Source organism: Corythoichthys intestinalis, chromosome 2 (genome assembly GCF_030265065.1).
Source record: "Corythoichthys intestinalis isolate RoL2023-P3 chromosome 2, ASM3026506v1, whole genome shotgun sequence".
In the NCBI taxonomy this organism is placed as follows: Eukaryota; Metazoa; Chordata; class Actinopteri; order Syngnathiformes; family Syngnathidae; genus Corythoichthys; species Corythoichthys intestinalis.
Window position 1 is genome coordinate 57,749,895 of NC_080396.1, and position 26,681 is coordinate 57,776,575.

Consider the following 26,681-nt stretch of genomic DNA (forward strand, 5'->3'; position numbering starts at 1 on the left):
ATCGCACTTAATACAGATTTTTCCCCCTCACTCCGCGTCGTCACTTTCCTTCAGTTAAACTATGAGTAATCGGCTATCGACTACTATCACTGTTTGGAAAACCCTCCCAGCGCCATTTGAAAGACCAGGGATCGGCAACCCAAAATTTTGAAAGAGCCATATTGGACCAAAAAACAAATATGTCTGGAGCCGCAAAAAAAATTAAAAAAATAAAATAAAAGCCTTAAATAAGCCTGATAATGAAGGCAACGCATGCTGTATGTATCTGTATTAGCTATATTAGCCTACTATCAGAAATGACTGTTGGCTTAAAATACATAATGAGCCTTCATGATTTAATTTTTATTTTCACTGCAATGGATCCAACGAACCACGTGACTACTCTGTTGTATGATGCCACCTCAAGTTTAACTTCATTACAATATCAATAAATTGTTTCATTGCTTTTATGAAATGAAAGAAATCCAATTTTTGATTTTAGTTTTATTTTGAGGTTTTGAAACCAAATGGAACGTGCGTAACATGCCCCTTATCTGGGCATGTCTTTGATTTTCTTTATTATCTCGGTTTTGTTTTTGAAGTCTGCAAAAAGGTGTTCTGATATGTTGATGAATGTCTCGTTCATGCACGCACCATCTGAACAGTTTTCCACGCTTCAGTTTCTCCCAGGTTGCAGTAACACTCGCAGCAGTAGTATGGTGTTATACTTATATAGCGCTTTTCCACCTTTCAAGGCGCTCAAAGCGCGTTACACTATCTCGCCATCCACCTACTGGTGACGCAGCACCAGGAGTAATGTAGGGTTCAGTATCTTGCTCAAGGGTACTTAGGAGAGTTCATCAGGGCGGAGAATTGAACCCACAACCTCTGGGTTGGGGGACAACTACTCTAACCACTGAGCCACGCCACCCCAAAGTAGTAGAGTTTGGTGAGGCAACCCACTTCTTCAATCTATTTTTGCGCTCCTCTAAGTTCTTCAGAACTAATGCAATCAAACTTTTTCTCTCACTACCAAACGGGTACTCGGCTTCAAATGTAGCTTGCCTTCCCTGGAAATGTCTTTCCACATTACTCTTTTTATTATTTGACAGCTTCTCGCCACAGAGTAAACATTAAGACAATCCTTCCACATTGGCAAGGAATGCAAATGATTCGGCCCATTGAAATTTGAATCGTCTGTTCTCAGTTATTTTTGTCTTTTTCCCTTTCGGATCCATGGCCCATCCCACAGCTGCCGGTTTGTTTACAATAGCCACCTGCCTGGCATCCCGCCCTGCTGATAGAAACGTTTGTCGCAGGCTATGACGCAAATCTTGGTTGACAGAAATGCTGAAATATTTATTGTACGCATTTTTATAGCATTATAAAACGTTAAGAATGTTTGTGTCATTTTTGTCCTCCTACACCTACAGAACCTGTATCAAAACAAAAAATATATTTACATCCCCCATCTTTTTCCATTTTCAAACAGTTTTAAAATGCTCCAGGGAGCCACTAGGGCAGCGCTAAAGACCCAAATACGGCTTTGAAAACACAGGCTGGCAACCCCTGTGATAAACAGGCCATTCCTTTCGGTAAAAGCAAAGGCAAAAGAGTAAGGCAAAGACAACGAAAAGCGAATTGTGTTTTTCCGTTGGTGTTTTTCAATGACAAAAAGTCAAGGACAAAAATCGCCATTGTTTTTTTAGTTTGTTTTTCAATGAAAGGGAAAAAAAATGTCAGAGAAAAAATGTCTTTATTCTGTTTGTGGTTTTCAATGACAAAAAGTAAAATTAAATGACAAAAAACAAACTTATATTTATATTTTCATTTATTTATTTTTTATATATTTGTGAATTTTGTGTTTCCTGTGATTCCATAGGGTGTGGTCAAGATTGCGCATAGGAGGCGCTGTTCAAAAACATACCCATTTTTCTGACGAGGGGATATGGCGTCATCACGTCTGCATCCTAGCAACCGAAAAGAGGGCGCAGAAAAGCAAAAGGAAGCTAATTGCTAAGTGCTTCACTCGTAATGTAAACATGACACTCGCTTTGATATCACGCTCTTAAAAACCTTTCTCTTGTTCCAGGGCGAATACAACTATTAAGGAAAAAGTGACCCACGCGTGTCGAGACTTAAAACGAATTCTAGCTGCGGTTCCTCGCTTGCTCCAAGCGTAAGCATTAGCTGCACTTTACGATTGTCGGTATTTTGGGATATGTATACTACGTTTGGTGTACAAGGTTATAAGTGAAAGAGATGCTCAATATTGAAATAGCTGCTTATGTCATCTGGAGTTGGCTCATGATGTAGTTAGGGTAACGGTCGCCACACTACGGGGCTGAGAAGTGGTGGGACTCCTGAGGCTCGATGACCACTTGACTACAGACCCCCACACTTGGCCTGACATGTTTAGCCTGATGGCGAATTGCTGCAACTGGCTGAAACGCTGGCGACAGCCGGCCAGGTAAGTCATTTTTTCCTTGGAATTGTCTACAGCAGGGCTAGCAGTGTTTAAAAACAACGAAAATTTGTTTTGGGGGGGCGGTTTCCCCAGCGATGGTAAGGGCCTTATAGATAGCCGATGTCATCAACCTCCATAGTATTGCAGTACAATATACACTTTGTCCTCATATATATAGTGTATTTAAAAACCGAATTACATATTAAATGAAAACTGGTAAACAAATTCACTGCTTTAAATATACAATATTAATATTAGGGCTGCAGCTATTGAATATTTTAGTAATTGACTGAAAATTCTATCGATTAATCGAATATTTTTATTTTTAATTTTTATTTTTTTTAGGTAAAGAGCAATTATAAATATACATGAGAAAAAAACACATTTCATCCAATATTGAACAATTTTCAGTCAATCACTGTCTTTATTTTCGATGTACATTGTTGAAAACAGCCAACAATTGCATCTCGAATGTGACTAGAAAAAAAAATCACTGCTTTCACTCAAAAAACTTATAGATCTTATATAAAAAAAAAAACAACAACAACATATTTCTTGCCTAAAAATGTAATTACGCTTGATAACAAACATCACTTAAAAGCTAGGTGTTTTTCCCCACGTGTTTCAATTGAATTTTCATTTGTGTCAAGCTATTTTTAAGTTCTAGTTAAGTTTTAAGTTAGTCTAAACTCTAAGTACTGATAGGATTTTAAGTTTTTGCAGTGTTCAAAATAAATGTATGATACCTGCTGACTGTATTGGAGCACATTAGGGACCAGTGCTACTTGGTGTTTTATTCAGCAATGACTACTGAGCTAAAACTGACAGTTTGATTTATTATGTTTTAACTTTACACCCTCATCACTCTACAGCGCTATGTTTTTACAGATTAAATAAAGCTTGTATGGAAAGACACATTAGCCACGTATCGACAGTGGTCATAATCAATAGAAACCTAGCCCTCCAAAGGGCTAACGTTACGTGAGCGAGTGACTGTAACGTTATATTTATTAGCCCTTAGAAGTCTACTGCTTAAAGATGGCAGCTGTTTACTAACGCCGTTCAGATGCGGCCGAGTATGTCATTTCGCATGTAGTTCTAAATGCATGTCTATGGATATCTATGAGACGCATCGGACACTACCTGCTACCACACTAGCATCACGCGGGCGTAGTTTTTAGCAACGTCGGCATAGTTTGTAGCGGCTGTCTGCTTCAGTAAAGTTTTTTTTTTATTTTTTATTTTTTTTATTGCTTCTCCCTCTACGCACGTGACGTCAGCGCGTTGGCCCACATTAAAAGTAGTCCGGGCAAAAAGTGATGCTTAGAGCTGGCAAAATTAAACCATTCCTTGAGGTAAATTAAATTACTCGGATCAGTTTTTTAACTCGAGTTGCTCGAGTATTCGTTTCAGCTCTAATTAATATACAAAATTACTGTACAACTGAACTAACTGCAGATAGCCTAGTTATAATGGAACGGTTAACGTGAAGAAAAAAATGCATTTTCCACTCCAAATCAGTTTCGTACAGATTTACAGATTTCTAACAGATTCAAATAACAGATTGCAACACATTTTGGCTTTAATATGCATCAAGAATCAGGTTGATTACATCTTAACATTTGCATAATTTTTTTATAATGAGTCAATACAAATATAATGTGTATAGCTATATTAAAAAAAATAAAAAACACAATTTCTTTCCAGTTTTAAAATTTCCCTCCCTGTTCACGTTTTGATTTAAGTACAGGACAGTATTTTTTCTGTCAAAGTTTATACACAATAAGGAACTTTTTTATAAAAAAAGAAAAAAAAAGTGTCATACAAATATAACAAATTCCTTAGCATGTCTAATATGACCAAGAAAAGCGTTCACATTTCCGCATTTAAATTTTCACCAACACCAGTTGGTAACAAGGGTCCATTACTTCTACTCATCCATTTAAATCTCTTGTATTTAACTGAAATTCTTTGACGGTTTGGGCCACTTGAGAAAATCATATTTCAGTTCATTCATTCATTCATTCATTCATGTTATGGTACTATAGTCTGCCATTAGATATATGCTAAGGTTTGAGAATTTTAATTGAATTTTATTATTATTATTATTTATTATTATTTTTTTTTAATCTTCACTGGTTTACAATTGTGCTCGTAGTTCAGAGTGGTGTGGAACAGCACTTCATCAGCCAAGTCTTTTTTCCAATGTTTTTTTTTCCTCTCGGAAAATAAGAAAAAACACAGCAAATTCTGCGAATTAGAAGAGTCAATTTTTCTGGAATACCATGACCCAGATGGTTGAGTCCCTACACTGACAAAAATAAGCATGTAATTTTTTTTTTTTTTTTTTTTTTTTTTTTTTTTTTTTTTTTTTTTTTTTTTTTTTTAATATTGTGACAGGGTGTGGAAAAAAATCTTGGGCTTCTCTTCTTGGAGTGCTCTTCTCTATGATACATTGATTTTGTGGTGTATCCAGCAATGGGGAAGCATAATAATGTAATGGGTAAACATTTGCGCACAACCCACGTGGTAAATGTGAAGCTTCTGAGCCTGTGGATTTAGTCAGAAATCCTTATCTAATCCTACACTTGGGTCTGTTGAGCAAGTCTCTCCCCTTTGACACCTCAGGGCAAGGTGTTTGTAACACAGAAAGTAAAGGGTTATATGGTCGTAGGTATTGAGTACTCATTATATTGGTTTTCCTTGTGTTCCCATCTTGAGGCTGCTCTGCTGAAAGTCATCTGGCTGTAGTGGACTGTTAGATGGATTATTAGATGGATTAAGCGCTTGATGTCTGTTCATCCCAAGTGTCAAAGTTAAGTATGTAGAAAGGAAACTCATGCATGTAGGTCGTATGTGATTACCATCAGCTTGGGTACATCCCGACTGTCTTCTGTTGACTATGAATGTGTCCTGTTCATCTTTGCCACTTCACGAGCACATTACATTAGCATTACAGAGCTATAAATAAATAAATAATAATAATAATTGTTATCACTAATGGTGTATTCAATTTAAAATTTTGAATGGATAATTGTATGAAACTTATTAGGTCATTCAGTCCAAACAACCCATTTCAATGTTTATATCACTGGCTTATCTACCTTACGACATGATATTTAAGTGCTGGAATGAACTTCTCTGAGTGTCTTGCTGACGAGTTGAAATATACTGTATATGTGAGTGTGTTAAGACTCGAAATATTCATATTCATTTTCCTATCCTGCAGAAAAGTAACTTTGGTAATGGTTGGACTGGATAACGCAGGAAAGACTGCCACAGTACGAGGAATCCAAGGAGGTTTGGACATTGTTTCCTCTGCATTTCAGTCTTTGCTAAAATTTGTCATTATTGACCTCTGACTTTGTTTTGCAGACAATCCCCAGGATGTTGCCCCAACTGTGGGTTTTTCAAAGGTTGACTTGAATCAGGGAAAATTTGAGGTCACAATCTTTGATCTGGGTGGTGGGAAGAGGATCCGCGGTATTTGGAAAAATTACTACTCAGAGTCACACGGTGTGGTATTTGTGGTAGACTCCAGCGATGTGCAGCGGATTCAAGAGACACGGGAGACAATGGCAGAGGTTCTGCAGCACCCACGCATCGCTGGGAAACCAGTGCTTGTGTGAGTACAATGGAATTTAAGATGTTTTTCGGTTGTATATAAAAATCTCATTCTTGCAGGGATTTTCATGCTTAAAATTAGGGTAGCTGTGGTACAATTGTGATCATTTGATCATTGTTACACCAATAACAATCACCCAAATATTTTGGATTGTATTTTCTTACAGGTGCTTATCATTCCGGAAAAGCTCTTTATCCAATGTTTAAAAACGGTGATCAATCATCACTAAATTTAAATATGGATGTAAACCTTTTCTAATAGGTGTTCTTCATAAGAAAAGAAAGTGAAAAAGTTGGCTCTAAAACTCTATTATCAATAAAATGTAAGTGTGCGTGTAACCACTTCAAGCTCTGAAAATATCACTCAAAAATTTTCAGATTTTAATGGACATAAACATTTTCTTTTAGGCAATCGTCATTGTGGAAAAGAGTCTAATGTCAGAAAATGGTTGTCTATTGTCACTACTCCATTCAAACCTCAGCTAATATCACAATAATTGTTAAAGATTTAGGATTTTTCATGGACTTTAAAGAGTCCATCACTGTGTCGCAAGTTTATATAAAACTGGACTCAATCCCTCCCTGCTCTGCTGGCTCATCACCACCACATCCCACTTTATCCACACTTGCCGTCTGCATCTAGGAGATAAAGGCATGGATGAAAAAAAATGTCCTCCAACTAAACGGCTCCAAAATAGAAGATATCCTCATCGACACCCCACACCAGGTCAAATTATTCTCCATAACAAGCATCACCTTTTTTGGCCAGGACATCCCATTGTCACCTGTTGTCACCAACGTAGGTGTTAGAATGGACTCCTACCTCAATGAAGAGGCCCACATCAAACATATCTGTAAAACATCCCTTCATCTCAGAAACATTGCAAACTCTCCCCCACCCTGTCTCTGCCAGATGCCGAAAAGTTGGTCCATGCCTTTTCTCCTCCAGGCTCAACTCCTGCAATGCCCTTATCATCGGGATCCCTAGAAAGAGCATTCGAAAGTGCCAATACATACAAAACACTGCTGTTAGGATCATGATGAGAGTGCGCAAATATGACCACATCACACCCATCCTCCACTCATTGCACTGTCTCCCCATCTACTCCTGGATCGAATACAAAATCTCCCTGCTAACCTTCTGATGTACCCAGGGAAATGCACCCCCCTACCTCAAGGAACTGGTCAAACTTCAGCACTCTACCCGTAGCCTCCGCTCCACAAATACCAACCTCCTCAAACCCACCAAAATGAACCTCCACTTAATGGGAGACCTTTTGCTCTGTCGCCCCCAAACTGTGGAATGCACTCCCCATAACCTTGAGAGCACCACAGTCAATTGAGTCTTTCAAGAGCGGACTTAAAACACACCTCTTCAGCAAGGTGTTTTAGCAGCCTACTAAACTGGATTTTAATGAACTTTTTCTGTGTGTGTGTATTTACGTGTTGTTTTTATAAATTGTAGCACTTTGAGATCTTTTTTTTTTTTTTTTTTTAATCAGGCATGAAAATCTCTCACCTTTCGGCGAAATTCGCCGTTTTGAAGTAAAAAAGGGCGACCTACGTGAATTGCGTAGATCCGAGGAGAAATTCTTTTTTGGGGGGCGGGGGTCAGGAGATTTAATTTAATTATTACTATTATTATTATTATCATCATGTGATTAACTTAGTACGGAAACTGAGCAACTCAGAAATCGGTCCTTTAAAACGGTGACACTTGGACAGTCAGCAAATCCTTCCAGATGCTTCACTGACGAGAACCAATCATCGGCCCAAACTGCGTTCCATTATTCCAATCGCGCGCACTATTTACGTGTACAGGGAGTGCTAGGAGAGCCTTTGGTTGCATTGCAAAGCTGCTAAAACAAAAAGCAGGCCTTATCCACACACACTTGCCTGTATTTGCCAGCAGATTGAGTTTGGTGAGTAAGGGTTTCAATCGTTTTCATATTTTGCGATATAATAAAGTTACTGCTATTCGTTGCAGCTTGCGTTGGACACTGCTAGAGCTAGGCAAATCTCCCGTGAAAAAATAGCTCCCGTTAAATTGGCGTCAAGCTTGTGTATTTAGCGGTAATATAAATGAAAAAACGCACTGTTGAGCCAAATTAATCGGCCTGCTCTCGGATGGAGGGCGCCTCGCATCGCTCCCGTCGTCCGCCTGAGACGTGTTATTTTTGATTGATTGAGATGACGGCCGGTGTCGGCACAACGCCGGCCCGACGAGTGGCGGGAATGATTCTTGCTTCTTAAAGCTTTTCAGAAATACAATGATCCCTCGTTTTTCGCGGTTAATGGGGACCAGAACCCGCCGCAATAAGTGAAAACCGCGAAGTAGTGCCCCCCCATAATTTTTTTGCGCGTGTTAAATGCATTTATTCAGATTTTACATTGGGAGAAGATACATATATAAGACATGTTTTTTCACTTTTTCCCCCCAAAGTATCATTTATAAATGTTTTTTAAGCACTTAGAAATGTAAGAATTACATGTTTTAAACATGTTACTGCCCCACTGAATTATTTTTAAAGAACAATAAAATAGTAAGAAAATGCTTGGCTTTATTAAATGCTTCATAGTGAGTCTACTCAAACCCTCTGAGGCAGCTCACTTTGTTAAACGATGATGGACACATGTGCAAACTTTTTCTATGATAGAATTTTTTTTTTTAAGAGCTCAATATTTTGTTGGGTTGTACAGTGTACTGGAACATATTTCCTCCAAACCCTTCTCACCTTTTTAACCCCTGACCCATTTTCATGCCTGTTTAATGTAAAGTGTGTTTATAAATAAAATTCATTATTATTACTATTATTATTATCTGATTAAAGCATATAAGGATAGTATTTCTTTTAAAAACCTAAATACTTGAAAGGTGGAAAAGCGCTATATAAGTATAACACCATTTACCATTTACAAATCTAACTGCAGATAATACTATTAATTAGAGCTGGGCATCTCTGGGCACCTAACGATCCGATTACGATTACGATTCAGAGGCTCCGATTCGATTATAAAACGATTATTGATGCACCCTCCTCCTTTTTTTTTTTTTTTTTTTTTTTTTTTTAATGTTTTGCGCATTAGTTCCAAAATTGTTCAAAAATACTCTCAGGCTAAACCACACTACTATTTCAGTATCAAGTTAACATATAGCAGTAAACAAATATACAAAAATAACATTAAATAAAAAAACTCCAGTCCCCATTCTGTATCAGCAGCTTTAAACTACATTCAATTAATTTAATGTTGTGAATCAACCGTTAAATTTGTTAAAATTGCTCCCGTTATTCCATAATTTCCCTTTTGTCTACTTTCGACATGTGAAAGTTTTTAAATTATTTTAAAGATAGGTTCAAGTCAATATTTTACCGATTTAGGAGTATTTTAGATAAAAAGTTAATTAGGTTTGCTTGGAAGGTTCGCTACAACAGCCTTGCAGGGAAGTGTACTGCTTTAAGATGGCGGCCGTTTATAACGCCCGCATCTAGCTTTTTGTAGATGTGCTGCTAACACTACCAAATCTATATTGCATCTAGTCCTATATAAATGATATCCACCGTAACATTATATGGATGTACTTGTAGCAGCTTTTCGGCAGCAGTCAGGTATGTTGTTGTGTTTTTTTATCTCGTTGCATGAGTTGAGCCAGAGCCGTGAGTTGAGCATTGGCATTACCCGAGGGGCCGGGTAATGGGAAGCATGATGTTTAGCTACTCTCGCTCCATTCCGTCCCGAAGACCGCGCGGCGCGCTGAGTGTTGTGTACTTCCGCTTTACTTCGCATATTTCAATAATCGGAATTTGGATGTTTGTGAATCGTTCTCGAATCTTCCACGGCCGAATCGCGAATAATCTAAGAATCGGAAATTTTGCACACCTCTGCTATTAATTTATAGACAAGTTTCTGTTAATAATACCGGTAATTAAAAAAAAAAAATTATATACCGTATTTTTCAGACTATAAGTCGCACCTGAGTATAAGTCGCACCAGTCATAAAATGCCCAACGAAGAGGTAAAAAACATATAAGTCGCACCGGAGTATAAGTCGCATTTTGGGGGGAAATTTACTTGATAAAATCCAACACATAGAACAGATATTATTTAAAATAAATATTATTTAAAATAAAAATACAATAGAGAAAAAAACATGCTGAATAAGTGTACGGTTACATGATGCATGAACAACGAAATGCGAACGTGACCAGCAGAGGTTGCGCTAGACTTTTTCGTTGTCTGTCATTTTGACTGACAGGGTCATAAAAATCCAGTCATAATCTATTTTTACCAGTCACTTAAATTTTTAAAATGACTATATCTTGATGCAGTCACTTTATGTATATGCACAATAATACAATAATATTTTATAATATAAAGTACCTAACATTAGTGCAGTCATGGATTACAGTAAGCAGGCCAGTGCTGTGTTTCCATATATATTTTTATTATGTATATACAGGATATATATATATATATATCCCCCCCAAGTGGGTCCATGATCCTAATACATTTAATAATAATAATAAAAATATTATATAATTCCATTATATATATATATATTTTTAATTATTATTATTATTATTATTAAATAAAACTGCACGTTGATACGACACATGAAGGCATCTTTTTTTTTTTTTTTTTTTTTTTTTTTAAAATCGTTAGAAAGCTGTATGGACTTACAATCCGCTAGCTTGTTGTTTCCTGTTGTCTTCCGAAATACATCTGGGTGACGGCGCGTCAAGTGTTCGTCCATAGCCGACGTGCTATCGTGGTATGCGAGCTTAGCTTAGCAAAAAGAGTACACACAGTGGTGGCACCCGCCATATTTTCCTTGAAATAATTTCAGGCTCTGGCTAGTCTGGTCCGCTTTTTTGGCTTTATGCCGCTTTCACCATGTTACCAATTCTGCCCTTCTTGGTAATTGGCGGTGTTTTAACTGCTCGCCGCAGTGAGGAGTGCACCGGCGATTCACTTGATTCGTTGTCATCCTTCATCCTCCAGTGCATCAGTCCCTCTTTTTTCACCTCTTTAATCACACCATCGTCGTTTTGGGGCTTTTTGAAGAAACTTCGGACACTCAGTTGCCTTGACATTTTTCCGAGTAAGGCCAACGACGTCACGCATCAAGAGAGACAATAGCTAATTAATATGCTGATTCGCCACCCTGTGGTCTGGGGTGTGAATTGCAACCTGTCAAAATGACGGATGGACTTCAGTTTTTTCCGTCACCGTTTTAAAAAACCGGTCAACGACGGAAAATATTCGGTTAACGCGACCCCTGGTGACCAGTAAGTTAATGTAACAAATCTATTAAGAGTTATTCAAATAACTATAGCGTAAAGAACATGCTAACAAGTTTACCAAACCATCAGTGTCACTCCAAACACCAAAATAACATGTGAAATGATATAAAAATGTGTCAATAATTTCACACACAAGTCGCTCCAGAGTATAAGTCGCACCCCCAGCCAAACTATGAAAAAAAACTACGACTTATAGTCCGAAAAATACGGTAGACAAGTTTCCGAGGTACTTCTGCTTTACTTCCGCATTTCTGCTCGCTACTTCCGTTTTGAATTGCACATCAAAATCCCTCAAAAAAGACAATTTTGAAATGCCGCATCCATCTTCCATGATCCCGACATGGGAGGACAACATGAAGAAATGGCTAAGAGTCGCCACAACTAAAATAGTTTTGTATTTTATTGGTTTCATGGCAGTGGATGGAAACACAATCAGGGACCTAATAAGCTTCGAAGCGTCGAGTTGAATGTATCCTAATACATGAAAATAGGAATTTTGTGTTCATGAAGGCATATTTTAGTGTGTAGATGTTCTATACATTTAAGTGTATTATTGTCAGGAAACGATGGTCGTTAATGGTATTTGAGAAGCAAACTTTTGTTTGCTGCCACCAAGTGACTGATATAATACTGCAATTGCAGTTTTAAAAAAACGTTTTGTTTGAGACTGGGCAAATAACAGTTTCATGATATCAGAGAAGTTAGAGGTGGCCAGAAGTAGTCAAAGGTGGCCTCCATTTTTAATACAATTAGTGGCATATTGCCAGTTTGTAATTTTTGTCTCTGCTTCCAGACTCGCCAACAAACAGGATCAGGAAGGAGCACTGGCTGAAGCAGACATCATTGAGAACCTGTCATTAGAGAAGCTTGTTAATGAGAACAAGTGTCTCTGTCAGATTGTAAGTGTTTTTGTATCTGTTCGGTGAAAGATAATAAGAGTGTTGCATTTTAGTGCGAGCTTTGCTTTTTCTTGAAAATAACAACTACCTTTGTTTACCCACCTCGCATACTTTAACTTGGCAGCGCTTTTGAACTGCGTTCTTTTTATTTTCCAGGAGCCGTGCTCTGCGGTCCTGGGTTACGGCAAAAAGGTTGACAAATCCATCAAAAGGGGTTTGAGCTGGCTGCTCAACAATATTGCCAAAGATTATGAGGCCATTACTGAGCGCGTGCAGAAAGACACAGCAGAGCAACGTGCTCAAGAAGAGCAGGATAAGAAAGAAAGGGCAGAAAGAGTCCGGCGAATAAGAGAAGAGAGGTGAGCTGGCCAAGATAAATTATGTATCATGGACTCTTAACCCGGCCAAGAATAGAAGACTATCTGTCCTTGTTTTCGACAACCAAAGTGTAATGAAATCTTTTTTTTTTTTCATCACTTTAGGGTAAACACTTGAACTCATTTGACCCTGGCGTATTACTTTGTGTAACTAACATCCTACCCTAGGATGTTTGTAAGAAAATGCCAAAAGGTTAATAATTTTTTTCCTAGAGAACGGCAAGAGCGGGAGGAGGCAGAACGTGAGGGCAAGCAGCACTGCGAAGAGGAACCTGATGAAGAAAACATGGCCAACCCCTTCCAGCCGATAGAAAATGTCATCAATGAGGTGTGATTCGACCACCGAACATAAAACAAGCCGCAATGTAATTGCCAGTGAAACCTTTCTTCTGTCATAAATTTAATTCAGAGTGGGGATCACGAAAATGTTGGAAAGCAACATGAGCTGCAGGAGTACACAATCAACAGTCTAAAGGCAGACAGCGAGTATGAGGAGAATTATCAAGAGACAGATGAGGCCAGACAAACACCGGACAACTCAAGTAAGTGCATTCGGACACCACGGTGCCATTTATTGTAGAATGGTAAATGTCGCAACATGAGCACCTTGTAGTTGAATGATGAAATAATACGGGATTAACCCTTTAACACCTGAGCCTATTTTCTCCGAATTTGCATGTCTTTGATGTTGCCTTGAAATTTGACTGAAAAAAATGTTTACAATGGCCTGGTTGGGTCGCTTTTTTCAGGACACCATAACCTTCATGTTCAAACTGATGTTTTCTTCACTGACCAATTATAATCAACATTTTGGACCCAAAAAGACAACAAAAACAAATCCCAAAATCTTTTGTGAAAATTTGCAGCATTGATGTCCCATTGACAACCAAACATGCTCGACGAACCGTTTTGAAGCTTGTCAATATTTATTCAACTTATTTCGGATAAACTTTCAACAAAAAAAAAATAAGACTGGATAGTTTTATATTTGACAATTCAACACAAACAGCAGGTATGGTCAAAGGCATTTTTGGCCTTTACACATATTATGGTCAGAACAAGTTACATACAGTAGACCAACAGTGCAAAATAGTGAAAAAAGTATGTATCATCTAACACAAAAAAAGGTTTAGTGGAGCTCTTTGTAAGGTTTGGTATTGTACCCATCACATTATCAAAAGTATTTACATACAATCAAGCTTCTCGAACAAACTCATCCATATACAAATTAAGAAGATTGATAGTGAAAAAAAAATCAAATATTACATAAAAAAAAAAAAAAAAGTATTTTCCAAAATATTGACAATAAACTAGTTCAGTTTTTTCAGGCATGCCACTCAGTTCCCCCTTGAACAAGACAAAGGGCTACGTCATACACTACGTCACACAGCCCACTCCTCAGCCATTTGAGCTGTCAGCCCCGCCGACTCATCCGAAGAAAACAACGACAAATCTGGTCCATCCTCTTCCTCGAGTTGATAAAATAATGCATTAGCTTGAGCTAAATTTAGTTTTCGATCCATTCCACACGTTTCAAAGTCGCTCGCTCAATCCAACCGGTCGTCGCTCACTACCGCGCCTTCCTCTCCTTAGGTGGCGCCTTGCTCGGCAAATTTTTTTTGTTTAAATGCTCACATTACATCCGTCCTTCCTTAGCTCACAATGGCACCTGGGATATGTAGTCTTTCCTGGTGCTTTCTGTTTTGAAAAAGGACAAGAAATGATTGAAATACGGACATAAACACATTGCCCATGCAACGTTTTAATGCTTATTTATGAGAGAAATAAAACTATAAAACTCAAATGACATTATATCTCGTTTTACTTGGTCGATTGACTTAAAATAAAAACGAGCGTGGACCTCAATTTATGCACTTTCAAATGAGACTAACCAGCGACAAGTGGGTGATGTAATTACAGCGTGATGAGGCTTCAAATATGATATCGGTATTTATTAAAGGGTTAAGATGAAGGCAGCGGGCAACTTTAATGGACATTTTCCAAAACTGCATATCTGAGCCACTTGAGAATGGTGGACATGTTTCACTCTTTAAGAAAGGATTAAACAGTCACGCCTAACAATTGGATGTCTTTACTGTTTCTACGATTTTATAGACACAAAGTGTAATGGTTTGAGTAAGTAGTTAAAATAATTTATGCACTTTTATCGAAGGACAACAAATATAAATTCAACTCACACAATATGTATGAACCTGTTTGTCATTACAATGATGCACTGCTGTCTGTATTGCTATGCAAGAAGTGTATTTTAGTGGACAGCCAGTATTTATTTTGTCAATAAGGATTGGCTTTACCATGAATGCCTCAAGTTTTAAATCGTTATTAACACTTCAAGTATAGCTGTTTTCGCGTGGGATATGTCAACACAAATATAACAATAAAAAGGATTAAAAAATATGGTAGTGCTATATTATAAAAAATAAATTAATAAATGGAAAAAAACATTGAAATAAAAAACAATAGATGCTTACACATGGGATGAAAAGTTGAAAAAGAATTTGAAACATCTTTTAAATGCTGCAGAGAGATTTTCCATTATTTCAAATTTATTGTGCTACAATTTTTCAAAGGCATGGCCACTCAGCAAAGCAAGAAAAAGGTGAGAAAATTGTACCTGAAGAGGAAACACCGTGTCGACCCACTAAATACTGAGGAAGGGCAAGGAGAGAGACCAACCCCTCCACCCCTTCCAGGTTTGTCATTTTCAGTTTGCCTGTCCTGTTCTCTAATTACTTTACATCAATGATGTTGGATTTTTTTTTTTGGTGCTAGAAAAACCAGACTTTTGTTGCTAGGAAAAAAAAGTGAACAAACATATGGCGGAAAACACTTAGGTGACCTGAAGTTCTGCTCTGAGACCCCCAATTTGGCCAAATTTCAAAATTGTCCGATATGCACGTGTGATACATCATTGGAAAGCTTTAAATCTCAATTTTCTGGGGGAAGATAAAATTTAAACAGGAGGGCATTTAGAAAATAAATAAAAATTAAACAGCAAAACCCTAACTGGAGTTGGAGCGCATGAGAGAGCAGAATTAAAGACGCCATGATTTTAACGAGATATTATTGCGGACTTACCTTGTTTCGATCCAAAAACTCCATGTAGCATGTAGAGCTGGGAATCTTTGGGCACCTAACGATTCGATTACGATTACGATTCAGAGGCTCCGATTCGATTATAAAACGATCATTGATGCACCCCCCCCTCCTTTTTTATTTTTTATTTATTTATTTTATTTTTTTAATGTTTTGTACATTAGTTCAAAATTGTTCAAAAATACTCTCAGGCTAAACCAAACTACTATTTCAGTATCAAGTTAATATATAGCAGTAAAAAAATATACAAAAATAACAGTAAATAAAAAAACTCCAGTCCCCATTCTGTATCAGCAGCTTTAAACTACATTCAATTAATTTAATGTTGTGAATAAACCGTTAAAGTTGTTAAAATTGCTCCCGTTTCCATAATTTCCCTTTTGTTTACTTTCGACATGTGAAAGTTTTAAAACTATTTTAAAGATAGATTCACGTCAATATTTTACCGATTTAGGAGTATTTTAGATAAAAAGTTAATTAGATTTGCTTGGAAGGTTCGCTACAACAGCCTTGCAGGGAAGTGTACTGCTTTAAGATGGCGGCCGTTTACTAACGCTTGCATCTAGCTTTTTGTAGCTGTGCTGCTAACGGTACCGAAGCTACATTGCATCTAGTCCTATATAAATGATATCTATCGTAACATTATGTGGATGTACTTTGTAGCAGCTTTTCGGCAGCAGTCAGGTATGTTGTTGTGTTTTTTTTTATCTCTTGGCATGAGTTGAGCTAGAGCCGTGAGTTGAGCATTGGCATTACCCGAGGGGCCGGGTAATGAGAAGCATGATGTTTAGCTACTCTCGCTCTGTTCCTCATTGTCCCGAAGTCTGCGCGGTGCGCTGAGTGTGTTGTACTTCCGCTTTACTTGGCATATTTCAATAATCAGAATTTGGATATTTGTGAATTGTTCTCGAATCTTCCACGGCCGAATCGCGAATAATCTAAGAATCGGAAACTTTGCACACCTCTAGTAGCATGTATCACCGAGTGTCAACACAGCTGTGAATGGCCACAGCCGGATTTTGGGGGGATTTTATGGGTGAAACATGGTAATATAACAAGGGTCACTATGCAGAAATCGCAGACATCAAGGAGTGGTTGAGATTTTCTGTTTTATATATTTACCCTTTAAAATGTTTTTTCCCCCCCAATTTTTCTTTGTTTGGATCGATTATTTATCATCTAACATTTCAGGGCGAATGCGACAGTAACAAAAAAAAAATACAACTAAGCGATAGTTATGAGGTAGTTACTGTGACTTATTTAGAGACACCATTTTTTTCATTGTCATGTAATTTGTTTAAAAGTTTAAAATATGCGAGTGAATAATTTTTTAAAGTCTTTTTTTTTTTTTTTTTTAACAAAGTATTAGACATCAATTAATGATTCTATGCTAAAAATGACAGATATTTTGAATATTAAATATAATTACTTTTTTTTATTGCTGGGTTGAAACAAAAGCGGTTGCGCGACGTCTGTAAACAGGGGTTTCCAGGGTAAAACGGACAAATTAAAAATAGTTCAGGCTTAATGCTCCATGAATCTGCTATAGCAGCATATAGACATTTTGTTCTATCGAACACAACTGTTCTTTTGGCTTAAAATACAGCAGTTTATTTTAAAGAGGAGTGCAAGAGCAGAAACTGCTTTTTCAGTCTTGTCTGTGTTTTCCGCCATATAAAATGTCACATTTTATACCGTCAAGTATTATCAATTGTTAAAGATCTTTTGTATATACAGTGAAGAAAATAGTATTTGAACACTCTGCTGTTTTGCATGTTCTCCCACTTAGAAATCATGGACGGGTCTGAAATTTTCACCGTAGGTGCATGTCCACTGTGTGAGAGATAATCTAAAAAGAAAAATCCAGAAATCACAATGAATGATTTTTTAAAACGATTTATTTGTGTGATACAGCTGCAAATAAGTATTTGAACATCTAAAAAAACAAATGTTATTATTTGGTACAGTAACCTTTGTTTGCATTTACAGAGGTCAAACATTTCCTGTAGTTTTTCACCAGGTTTGCACACACTGCAGGATAGGCCTGAACGATATTGGAAAAAACTATTGCTGCGATTTTTTTGGGGTTTGCGATATATTGAGATATTATATTGCGATATTAAAAAAAATTTATAGATTTTTTTTTCAAGAAATTTTCACAAGATGACTTAAATAGCTGTTTGGAAAGACTTTAGATGACTCACCATCACCACAGTGTACAGTCATCCCTTGTTTTTCGCGGTTAATGGGGACCAGAACCCGCCGCGATAAGTGAAAAACCGCGAAGTAGCCCACCTCCCCCATTTTTTTTTTTTTTTTTGTGTGTGTGTTTTTTGTGCCAAATGTATTTATTCAGATTTAGCATTGGAAAGAGATAAATATAAGACATGTTTTTTTCTCACTTTTCCCCCCAAAGTGATTTAAAAAATGTATATAAATAAATGGTTTTTAAGCACTTCAAATGTCATAATTATGATAAGTTTTAAACATAACTGTCCAACCAAATCATTTTTGAACAAGAATAAAGTACTGTAGCAGATAAATGCTTGGCTTTATTAAATGCTTCTGTTTATCTACTTTAGCTGTGACCGTTGAAGTGACATGTAGAAATTTCAAACTCCTCATGATCACTTCTGGCATTTAAATGTCTCCAACGTCCCCACAGTACACACATTCATTCCAGCGCGGCTTCCTTACAACTGTTTAACAAGTTAAACGATGATTGACAGATGCCCGTGTGAAGTCTGCTTCTTTGGCCAGATCAAAGCCATCGTTGTGCCGCAGTGACTGAGAGGATCAAAAGGCTGGGAGAGGGAGGGTAGGAGGCTGTGCGCAGACCAGAAAGTGAGGCGTATGTGGATAAAAAAAAAAGAACACCTATCGCACGTGCTTGCGATTGGACTATTGCGCACACGCACATCGCGATGGCGATGTTTAAACGATATATCGTTCAGGCTTACTGCAGGAGGTATCTTGGCCCACCCATTAGTCAGGTTTCTGGGCTGTCACTGAGAAACACGGACTTTGAGCTCCATCGAAAGGTTTTCTATCGGGTTTAGGTCTGGAGAGGCCATGCTAGAACCTTGTTATGCTTCATATGGAGCTACTCCTTGGTTTTCCTGGCTGTGTGCTTTGGGTCATTGTCATGTAGGAAGGCCCAGGCATGACACATCTTCAATGCACTGACTGAAGTAAATAGGTTGTTCCCCAAAATCTCACAATAGACCCTACCCACCGACGTCACAAAATCACGTGATCGCTGTATTGTTCCGCCCCCTTGTCCGTCATTTTGTGTCTGTATTATCAATGGTCTCAATTGATCGAGCAATTTATAATGCATTTCATGGAAGACCCGGTGCTTTCGGATGCCGTAAACTCACTTGATGCGTTGCATAAAAGGCGTTATGTGGAAAAGCTTCAGTTTATCCATTCGCCAGGTCCATATTTGATGCCTAAATCGATGTTTTTCGACCCGCTGTCTGCGCCGTATTTGCCAGACATCTGCTAGCTACCCTAATATTTAAAACTATCTTGTCCACACAAAATCAGCCTATTCTCACGAAAGTTTGAAAAACTTTAAGAGCTTGGAGGCTTATAAATACTTCGTTGCTGGTTGGGTGAAACAGGTCCTCATCCACGAAAATTCTTGTGCTTGGAAAGGTGAGTTACGAAATTTTCAATTCAAAATCTTTTGTTCTTGCTAACATCCACTGTCAAGTCTAATGTATTTCATGTCATTTGTCAATGGAGCTAGGGCTTTTAATGTTTATATGGTTTAGCGATAGCACTCTCACTACATACATACGTGTATGTTGTCAGCGATTAGCCTAGCAATGATCTTAATTGTGGTTGTCAGCCCAAAACCCTCTAAATATATATTAAATGCATCTTACCAGATATAAAATGACTACTACATAATCTGTGGTAATCGTTTGGAGCCCAGTTTTCTCGTCGAATTGCAGCAGCCCATCTCGCTCTCTCCTCTCCGGGTCTCTCGGAATCCGGTAGAACTTCAAGTCTCTCCGTCTATCTTCTCTGTTATTGCAACCGACCGCCACACACGCCTTCACCATTTTGATTATTAATGTTAACGAGCAGAAAAACACGCCGTAAATAGGAGGAATGTACGTAGCCGTAACGGGTAAACACGATGTGTTGACGGACAATTGGGCGGCACCAGTCAGGAGGGCGGAGTTGTGACGTCACGTGGGTAGGGTCTATACATGGCTCCAGTCATCTTCTCTTTAATACAGTGCAATCGTCTTGTCCCATGCGCAGAAAAACACACCCAAAGCATGATGCTACCACCCCCATGCTTCACAGTAGGGATGGTGTTCTTCAGATAGTACTCATCATTCTTCTTCCTCTAAACACAGTTAGTGGAATTATGACCAAAACGTTCTATTTTACTGTCATATGACAACAAAACATGCTCCCATGACTCCTCTGCATCAGCCAAATGGTCATAGGCAAACTTAGGACATGTGCTGGTTTAAGCAGGGGAACCTTCTGTGCCATGCATGATTTCAAACCATGATGTCAAGTGTATTACCAACAGTAACCTTGGAAACGGTGGCCCCAGCTCTTTTGAGGTCATTGACCAACTTATTTGCAGCTGTATCATACAAATAATTTGTTAAAAAATCATGCTTTGTGATTTCTGGATTTTTCTTTTTAGATTATCTCTCTCACAGTGGACATACACCTACATTTAAAATTTTAGACTCCTTGATTTCTAAGTGGGAGAACTTGCAAAATAGGGTGTTCAAATTCCCTTTTTCTTCACTGTACATTATACAATGGTGCCTTTAGCGAAGCTTTGATTTGTCTGTACGCTCGAAACACAAACAAAACAGCCATGTGGCAAATAGTTTTTCACTACTGAAATGAAATGTCATTAATCCTTTCCAAGAATAAAAACAACAATTGTTTCCTTTATTAGCATAAATAGCACACAGCACACAGTACCTTTGTTAAAATGAGAAATGTAACCCCCCCAGTGTGAATTGCGGGCTTACGCTGTTGAATGAATGGCAGAATGGTTAAATGCCAATTAATTGTAGCTTCTGTCATCTACAGTAATAGAGGACCTGTCACTTGTCACTGCCATCATGAAGAGTGGAACACAAATTATTATACAATAGTTGTATGAATGTACATTTTTATGTAGGTTAGGATGCAATTGGGAACTGCGTGACAATCGCACAACACACACACACTAATGTGCCGCTAATGTTCTCCTGGCTTTTTTCTATTTTAGTTGGATGGGCCTCACCAAAAGTTTCTAGGCTGCCTAAACTAGAGCCTCTTTGGGACTCAAAGCCCTCTGGTAAAAACAGCCGTGCTTAGACTCAAATTCATTGCTTCTATGTAATACAACTTCCATCTAATCTCATGCTTGCAAACTTTGAATGATTTCATTTTCATTCTTCCTCATTCACTAATGCTGAGAAGTGTTTTCTCTTCAGAATAATAATTGGAGGGCTGTTGTTGTCATTTTAGGCAACATTTCAGTTTGGCACTGCAGAGGAAACACTGAAGCCGTGCTTTAACTCTTAATCATCGACAGCGTTGAGTTTGATCATCTCTAACAACTTGTTGGTCTTAACAACCATCCGTCCATCTCCATACCGCATGTTCTTATCCCATTCTCAGTTTCCATTCTCAGTTTGCATGGATTTACTTCAGAATGAACTGGCTGCGTAGTAATTTAGCAAAACCCTCTCTTCCGCTCCACAGAGTTTCACAGGAAGCCACTCCCACCTGTTGCAAACAAGCCACAACCTAACAGTGATACCCATGATGTGGTTTTTTAACTTAATTTACTGATTGAGCCTCCTCAATCATGGCTCTCCCCTTTTGCTTTCTGTCCAAAGCAAGCGGAGTTTAAACAGCACTCTGGATCACGTCTGGGAAAGGACAGCCTGCGAGCATGGAAGTGCAACATAAAAGACAAAGGAGCATCACGGAGAAGGATTCTCTATTAAGCCGCCATACAACTGTGGTTTCACAGACCACAAAAAAACACACGTTTACTATACAAATGTTTTTACCATGTTTTTACTTTATGTTGTTATTAAACAAATGAACACAGCCGTAATTGTATCTTTTTTTTTTCTTTTTAAAGAAACATTTGACATGAAACTGCCAAAGGTGACATTATTTTCTAAAAACTAGAAAATCGGGTTTGACAGGGAAAAAAGTAGGTGCTTTATTATTTTATTCTGCAACATGATGTAGCTATTGTTGCAGCCAAATAATTTCTGTAACTCCAAGAGCCACAGAACTACTCGGGATGCTGTTTGTTTGCCTGCTGATTATTATCGGCCAATTTCTGTGTGAATGGCGGTCACTGATCCATGCCTTTATTGACGATCAAATTACCAATAACAGCCTTCTTTTGGGTAAGCCTGCACGTTGTTGTTTAAGGATATTAAGCTGGCACAAACTGCAGCCACTGATCCTACAGTCTACTCCAAGAATGCGTTACTGTTAGAACGGCAGCTCCTGATTCAAAGAAACATGTCAGCTCTATGGAATTTTTACAATGTCTTTGAGTTTCATGGTAAATTTGCCGCTAATACACACATCATGAAAAGATACCCTAAGACAAGAGGATAAATGAATAAACCAATAGTACTGAAACATGATAATTCAATGCCAGCCATCCCAGTTGAAATTGTTTTTGATATCAAAATACAGTAATATTTCAAGAGTGCAATGGAAACACTTTATTATTTGCCATTTAAAAAATTCATACGCCAAAATGTGATGTGATTTCACGAGATTTACAAAGCTTTGGAAAAACAATCTTTAATGGAAACATTCTTAACCAGTGCTTTTCAAAAAAATGTTATTATTACTTTTTTTTGGGGGGGGGGGGACGGAAACGCAGTGATTGGCAGCCAGTGAGTTATAATAAATAAGAAGAATATAGGTGCTGTATCTGTTCCCACTACCTCATCCTTAGATTATCAGTGTGTCAAAATATTGAGACAGCTCGGTGGGGAAGTGACACTTCTGGTCAGAGGCTTGCATTGACACCTGCAGTGCCCTTTGCACCAGACAAGATTTTCCCTCCCATAAATTGAAAAGCATCTTTCCAGTCTTGACATTTCATGGCTGCTCAGGGTTATGAAACTTCCTGTCAAGCACTCATGCATTGATACAAAATTCACCTTCAAAACCTGCTGATGCAGCACGTTCGTTGCCTTCTGAGGGTTCAGTTCCTGAGATGCATCATGTCGAATGGGTTCAAGCGCATTTCATGTCTGTCCAACAGCCTTCAGAGTTGTTGATGGAAAATCAGTACAATAATGTCAATATCCATTCATTCTTAAATAGGTGTATGATACTTGCTGACTTGCTTGGAATTGAGTAATGGCTGATTAGACTGTTGAGTATGTTTGTAGTTAGGGAGATAGTTCACTCCGTTAATACTATTAAATCATCTTTAAGTTGTCTCATGGCTCTTATAGATTTAATTCAAGTAATTTTGATTCTTGTTTGAACCCCTAGATTAATATTTGTTATGCTCTCCTTGGCAGTGACCTTTATTGGTCAATTACCTAGGTGGGTCGGCTATCGACAGCCATTTCCAAATTTGAGTGCGACCATCCAAGGGTTTGGAATGAGTTGTGGGTAGCATCCTGCCTTTCTGATAGTGTGCTGTCCTCTTCCATTTAATGGCACCAAGTAGTAATACAGCTTGTAATGTTACTAAATGATGTGAATCTAAAATAATTATGTGTATACTGTTCCTTAATAATGATGTTAATACAATATCATTTCCAGGTTTCAGTCTGGACTAAAAATGAGTATGACAACATTATTAAAAGCATTCCCATTTCTCCTGAATCTAATAATTTCTCAGTCCTTCAGTGTTGGAAAAAAAAGAGAAAGTCAGCCAAGAGAAAGATCAGCAGAGTTTCGAGTCCACATTTTCTACAAATCCAAGCCAATGGCAGTGGGTCAACTTTCTTTATTACAAAAATGAACTATCATAAATAAACATAATGTACCCCTTGTCAATGTCAAATTCTAAATTTGTGTAATAAATGACAGCGGAGTTTTTATATTATTATATAATATTTATACAAGTGGCAAAATAATTTACAAAGGTGTCAAATTTGCCATCACAACAGTTTTTAGAAGGTGATAAGTTTTCCATCAAGGATCTTAGACTGCTGGACTAAACAAATTCTTTAAAGGGTTTATTTCTACAATCCATCTACTACACAATAAATCATAATTGTTTCTTACCTGCCAGAATCTCTTTGCTGGCCCTCATCTGTTTTTTTGTGATCCTGTTATCATTTTTGTTTTCAAAAAGCAAACAGATCCACCAGCAACATGTTTTCTGCTATTCCATCCTAACTGCTTCCCAACCTTTCTGCCTGTTCGCTCATTTTCAAATTTTATTCACCCTACATATGGACATTTCCAAAACCATCTGTCAGCCCTCCACTTACTAGCTTGACCTCGTCATGCTGTTCTGGCTGAAGCCTGCCACCCTGCCTCTTGTTCCCATAACATCATCCAATCATTTTCCCCCCACTGGCATTGTTCCCACAGTATGCAAAACAAAATCCATAAATGTGATATTTAAAAAAAAAAAGAAAAAAGGTTCATATCCTACTATCTCCAGCATCTCATTTCTTTCAAAAATCTTGGCGAAGACTTGCCTCGCAGCTGTACTCCAACCTGACCTCCAAAATTCTCGATGAACAGTTCCTGTCTTGTTTTCGCCCCCGCCGTTGTACTGAAACGGTACTCATCAAGATCACCAATGACCCCGTCCTGGCAGCTGACCCGGTGTATTCTCCATCCTCCTCCTTGATCTGACAGCAGCTTTCGACACACTAGCTTTTGACACACCATCTTTCTGAAGAGACACCAAAGCGTTGGTGTCACTCGCATACTCCTTCAATGCTTCTGTGTCTTCCAGGTTTGGGCGTCATCCTGTGAACAACATTACTTGGTCCGTATATTTCCATTTACATCCATCCTTCAGCCAACATTGCTGCACTCCTTGCTTTGTTATTTAACACCTACAGTATATTTCTGCAACACTTCTGCATGTTCTCCCCCTTACATCACTACTAAAACTACAACCTCCTCAGAACTCTGCTGCCCATATTTTGACAAGGACACCTTCCATCTACCAAATCACTCTAGTCCTGCGAGAACTCCACTGGCTCCCTGTCCAATACTGTATTCAATACAAAATATTGATTTGCACTTTTAAGGCCATCAATAACCTCACTCCACCTTACCTTTCAGACTTTCTATATATTGCTATCCCCTCCTGCTTTCTCAGGTTTTCATTCTTACGTCCTTCTCACTGTCCCGCCTGCCCAGCTGTCCACTGTGGGGGGGGGGGGGGGGGGGGGGGGCAGAGCATGTTTATCCGCTCTGCTCCTCATCTTTGGTACGCAATACAGTACTTTCTGCCATAAGCAGATTTTTTAGGGGGGGGGGGGGCAGCCCCAGCCCGCTCCCCTGGTCGTTGCATGTAATTGACTTTCCTATATATATATATATATATATATATATATATATAAGTTGTAAAGCAATAAAACTGCAACAAAATTGAATGAAATGGAAAAAAAAAAAACATTTTTATAATGGGTCGAAATTATTTTTTGACAGTCATTTGCTTTGCATACAATAAATATATGTATATGTGACGGAAAACACAGACAAGACTGAAAAAGCAGTTTCTGCTCTTGCACTCCTCTTTAACTGCAGTATTTTAAGCCAAAACAACTGTTGTGCTTGATAGAACAATATGTCTACAGTATATGCTGCCATAGCAGATTCATGGTGCATGAAGCCCCCGAACTATTTTTAATTTGTCTGTTTTACCATGAAAACCCCCGTTTACAGATGTCGCGCAACCGCTTTTGTTTCAACCTAGCCATAAAAAGAAGGTAAGTAATTATATTTATTATTAAAAATGTCTGTCATTTTTAGCTTTGAATCATTAATTGATGTCTAATATTTAGTTTAAAAAAAAATAAAACGACTTTAAAAGATTATTATCTCGCATATTTTAAACTTTTAAACAAATTACATCACAATGAAAAATTTGGCGTCTGCAAAAATGTCACAAAAATAACATTTAAAAGGGTAACTATATGAAAAAGAAAATCTCAACCACTCCTTGATGTCTGCGATTTCAGCATCGCGACCCTTATTATATTACCATGTTTCACCCATAAAATCCCCCCAAAATCCAGCCGTGGCCACTCACAGCTGTGCGTTGACACTCAGTGATACATGCGACACTGAGTTTTTGGATCAAAATAAGGTAAGTACGTGGTAATATCTCGTTAAAGCCATGTCGTCTGTAATTCTGCTCTCGCGTGCTCTCACCTCCAGGTCGGGTTTTGCTGTTTAAAAAACAAACAAAAAAAGCCCTCCTGTTCAAAAATTTTCTTCCCCCAGAAAATAGAGATGTTAAGCTTTCCAGTGATGTATCACACATGCATATCTGACAATTTTGAAATTTGGCCAAATTGGGGGTCTCAGAGCGGAACTTCAGGTCACCTCAGTGTTTTCCGCCATAAATATATGTGTATATATATATTTAAGCCAAAACAACTGTTGTGCTTGATAGAACAATATGTCTACAGTATATGCTGCCATAGCAGATTCATGGTGCATGAAGCCCCCGAACTATTTTTAATTTGTCTGTTTTACCATGAAAACCCCCGTTTACAGATGTCGCGCAACCGCTTTTGTTTCAACCTAGCCATAAAAAGAAGGTAAGTAATTATATTTATTACTCGAAATGTCTGTCATTTTTAGCTTAGAATCATTAATTGATGTCTAATATTTAGTTTAAAAAAAGAAAACGACTTTAAAGAATTATTCACTCGCATATTTTAAACTTTTAAACAAATTACGTCAG

The 26,681-nt window shown here is 38.0% G+C and overlaps 1 protein-coding gene across 7 annotated transcripts; it reads left to right on the forward strand.

Annotated features, from left to right (window-relative positions):
* The first annotated feature begins 1,928 nt into the window (after positions 1–1,928).
* arl13b (ADP-ribosylation factor-like 13b) lies at positions 1,929–21,990 on the forward strand. Of its 7 annotated transcripts, none has more exons than XR_009062596.1 (11): positions 1,929–2,449; positions 5,676–5,746; positions 5,822–6,071; positions 12,167–12,272; positions 12,429–12,631; positions 12,863–12,977; positions 13,059–13,191; positions 15,241–15,363; positions 21,027–21,095; positions 21,269–21,402; positions 21,506–21,537. XR_009062596.1 is itself a non-coding variant. In XM_057830316.1 (11 exons), exons 2-11 carry the CDS (start codon positions 5,237–5,239, stop codon positions 21,580–21,582), a joined length of 1,173 nt encoding a protein of 390 aa, XP_057686299.1. In that variant the 5' UTR covers positions 1,929–2,449; positions 5,168–5,236; the 3' UTR covers positions 21,583–21,969. The 7 variants fall into 7 exon arrangements, 6 of the variants coding, with proteins under 6 accessions (XP_057686299.1, XP_057686297.1, XP_057686298.1 ...); XM_057830316.1 differs by lacking the exon at positions 21,269–21,402 and adding an exon at positions 5,168–5,260 and having other exon boundaries at positions 5,674–5,746; positions 21,506–21,969; XM_057830314.1 differs by lacking the exon at positions 21,269–21,402 and having other exon boundaries at positions 1,929–2,158; positions 2,280–2,449; positions 21,506–21,966.
* Positions 21,991–26,681: the final 4,691 nt, after the last annotated feature.

What these genes read in the sequence shown, in the direction of transcription:
- arl13b (XM_057830314.1), top strand. Translation starts at nt 2,391, where the DNA reads ATGTTTAGCCTGATGGCGAATTGCTGCAACTGGCTGAAACGCTGGCGA. An exon ending in TAGAAAATGTCATCAATGAG is followed by an intron (nt 12,978 to 13,058) that starts GTGTGATTCGAC and finishes AATTTAATTCAG; the next exon opens with AGTGGGGATCACGAAAATGT. An exon ending in AACCCCTCCACCCCTTCCAG is followed by an intron (nt 15,364 to 21,026) that starts GTTTGTCATTTT and finishes TTTCTATTTTAG; the next exon opens with TTGGATGGGCCTCACCAAAA.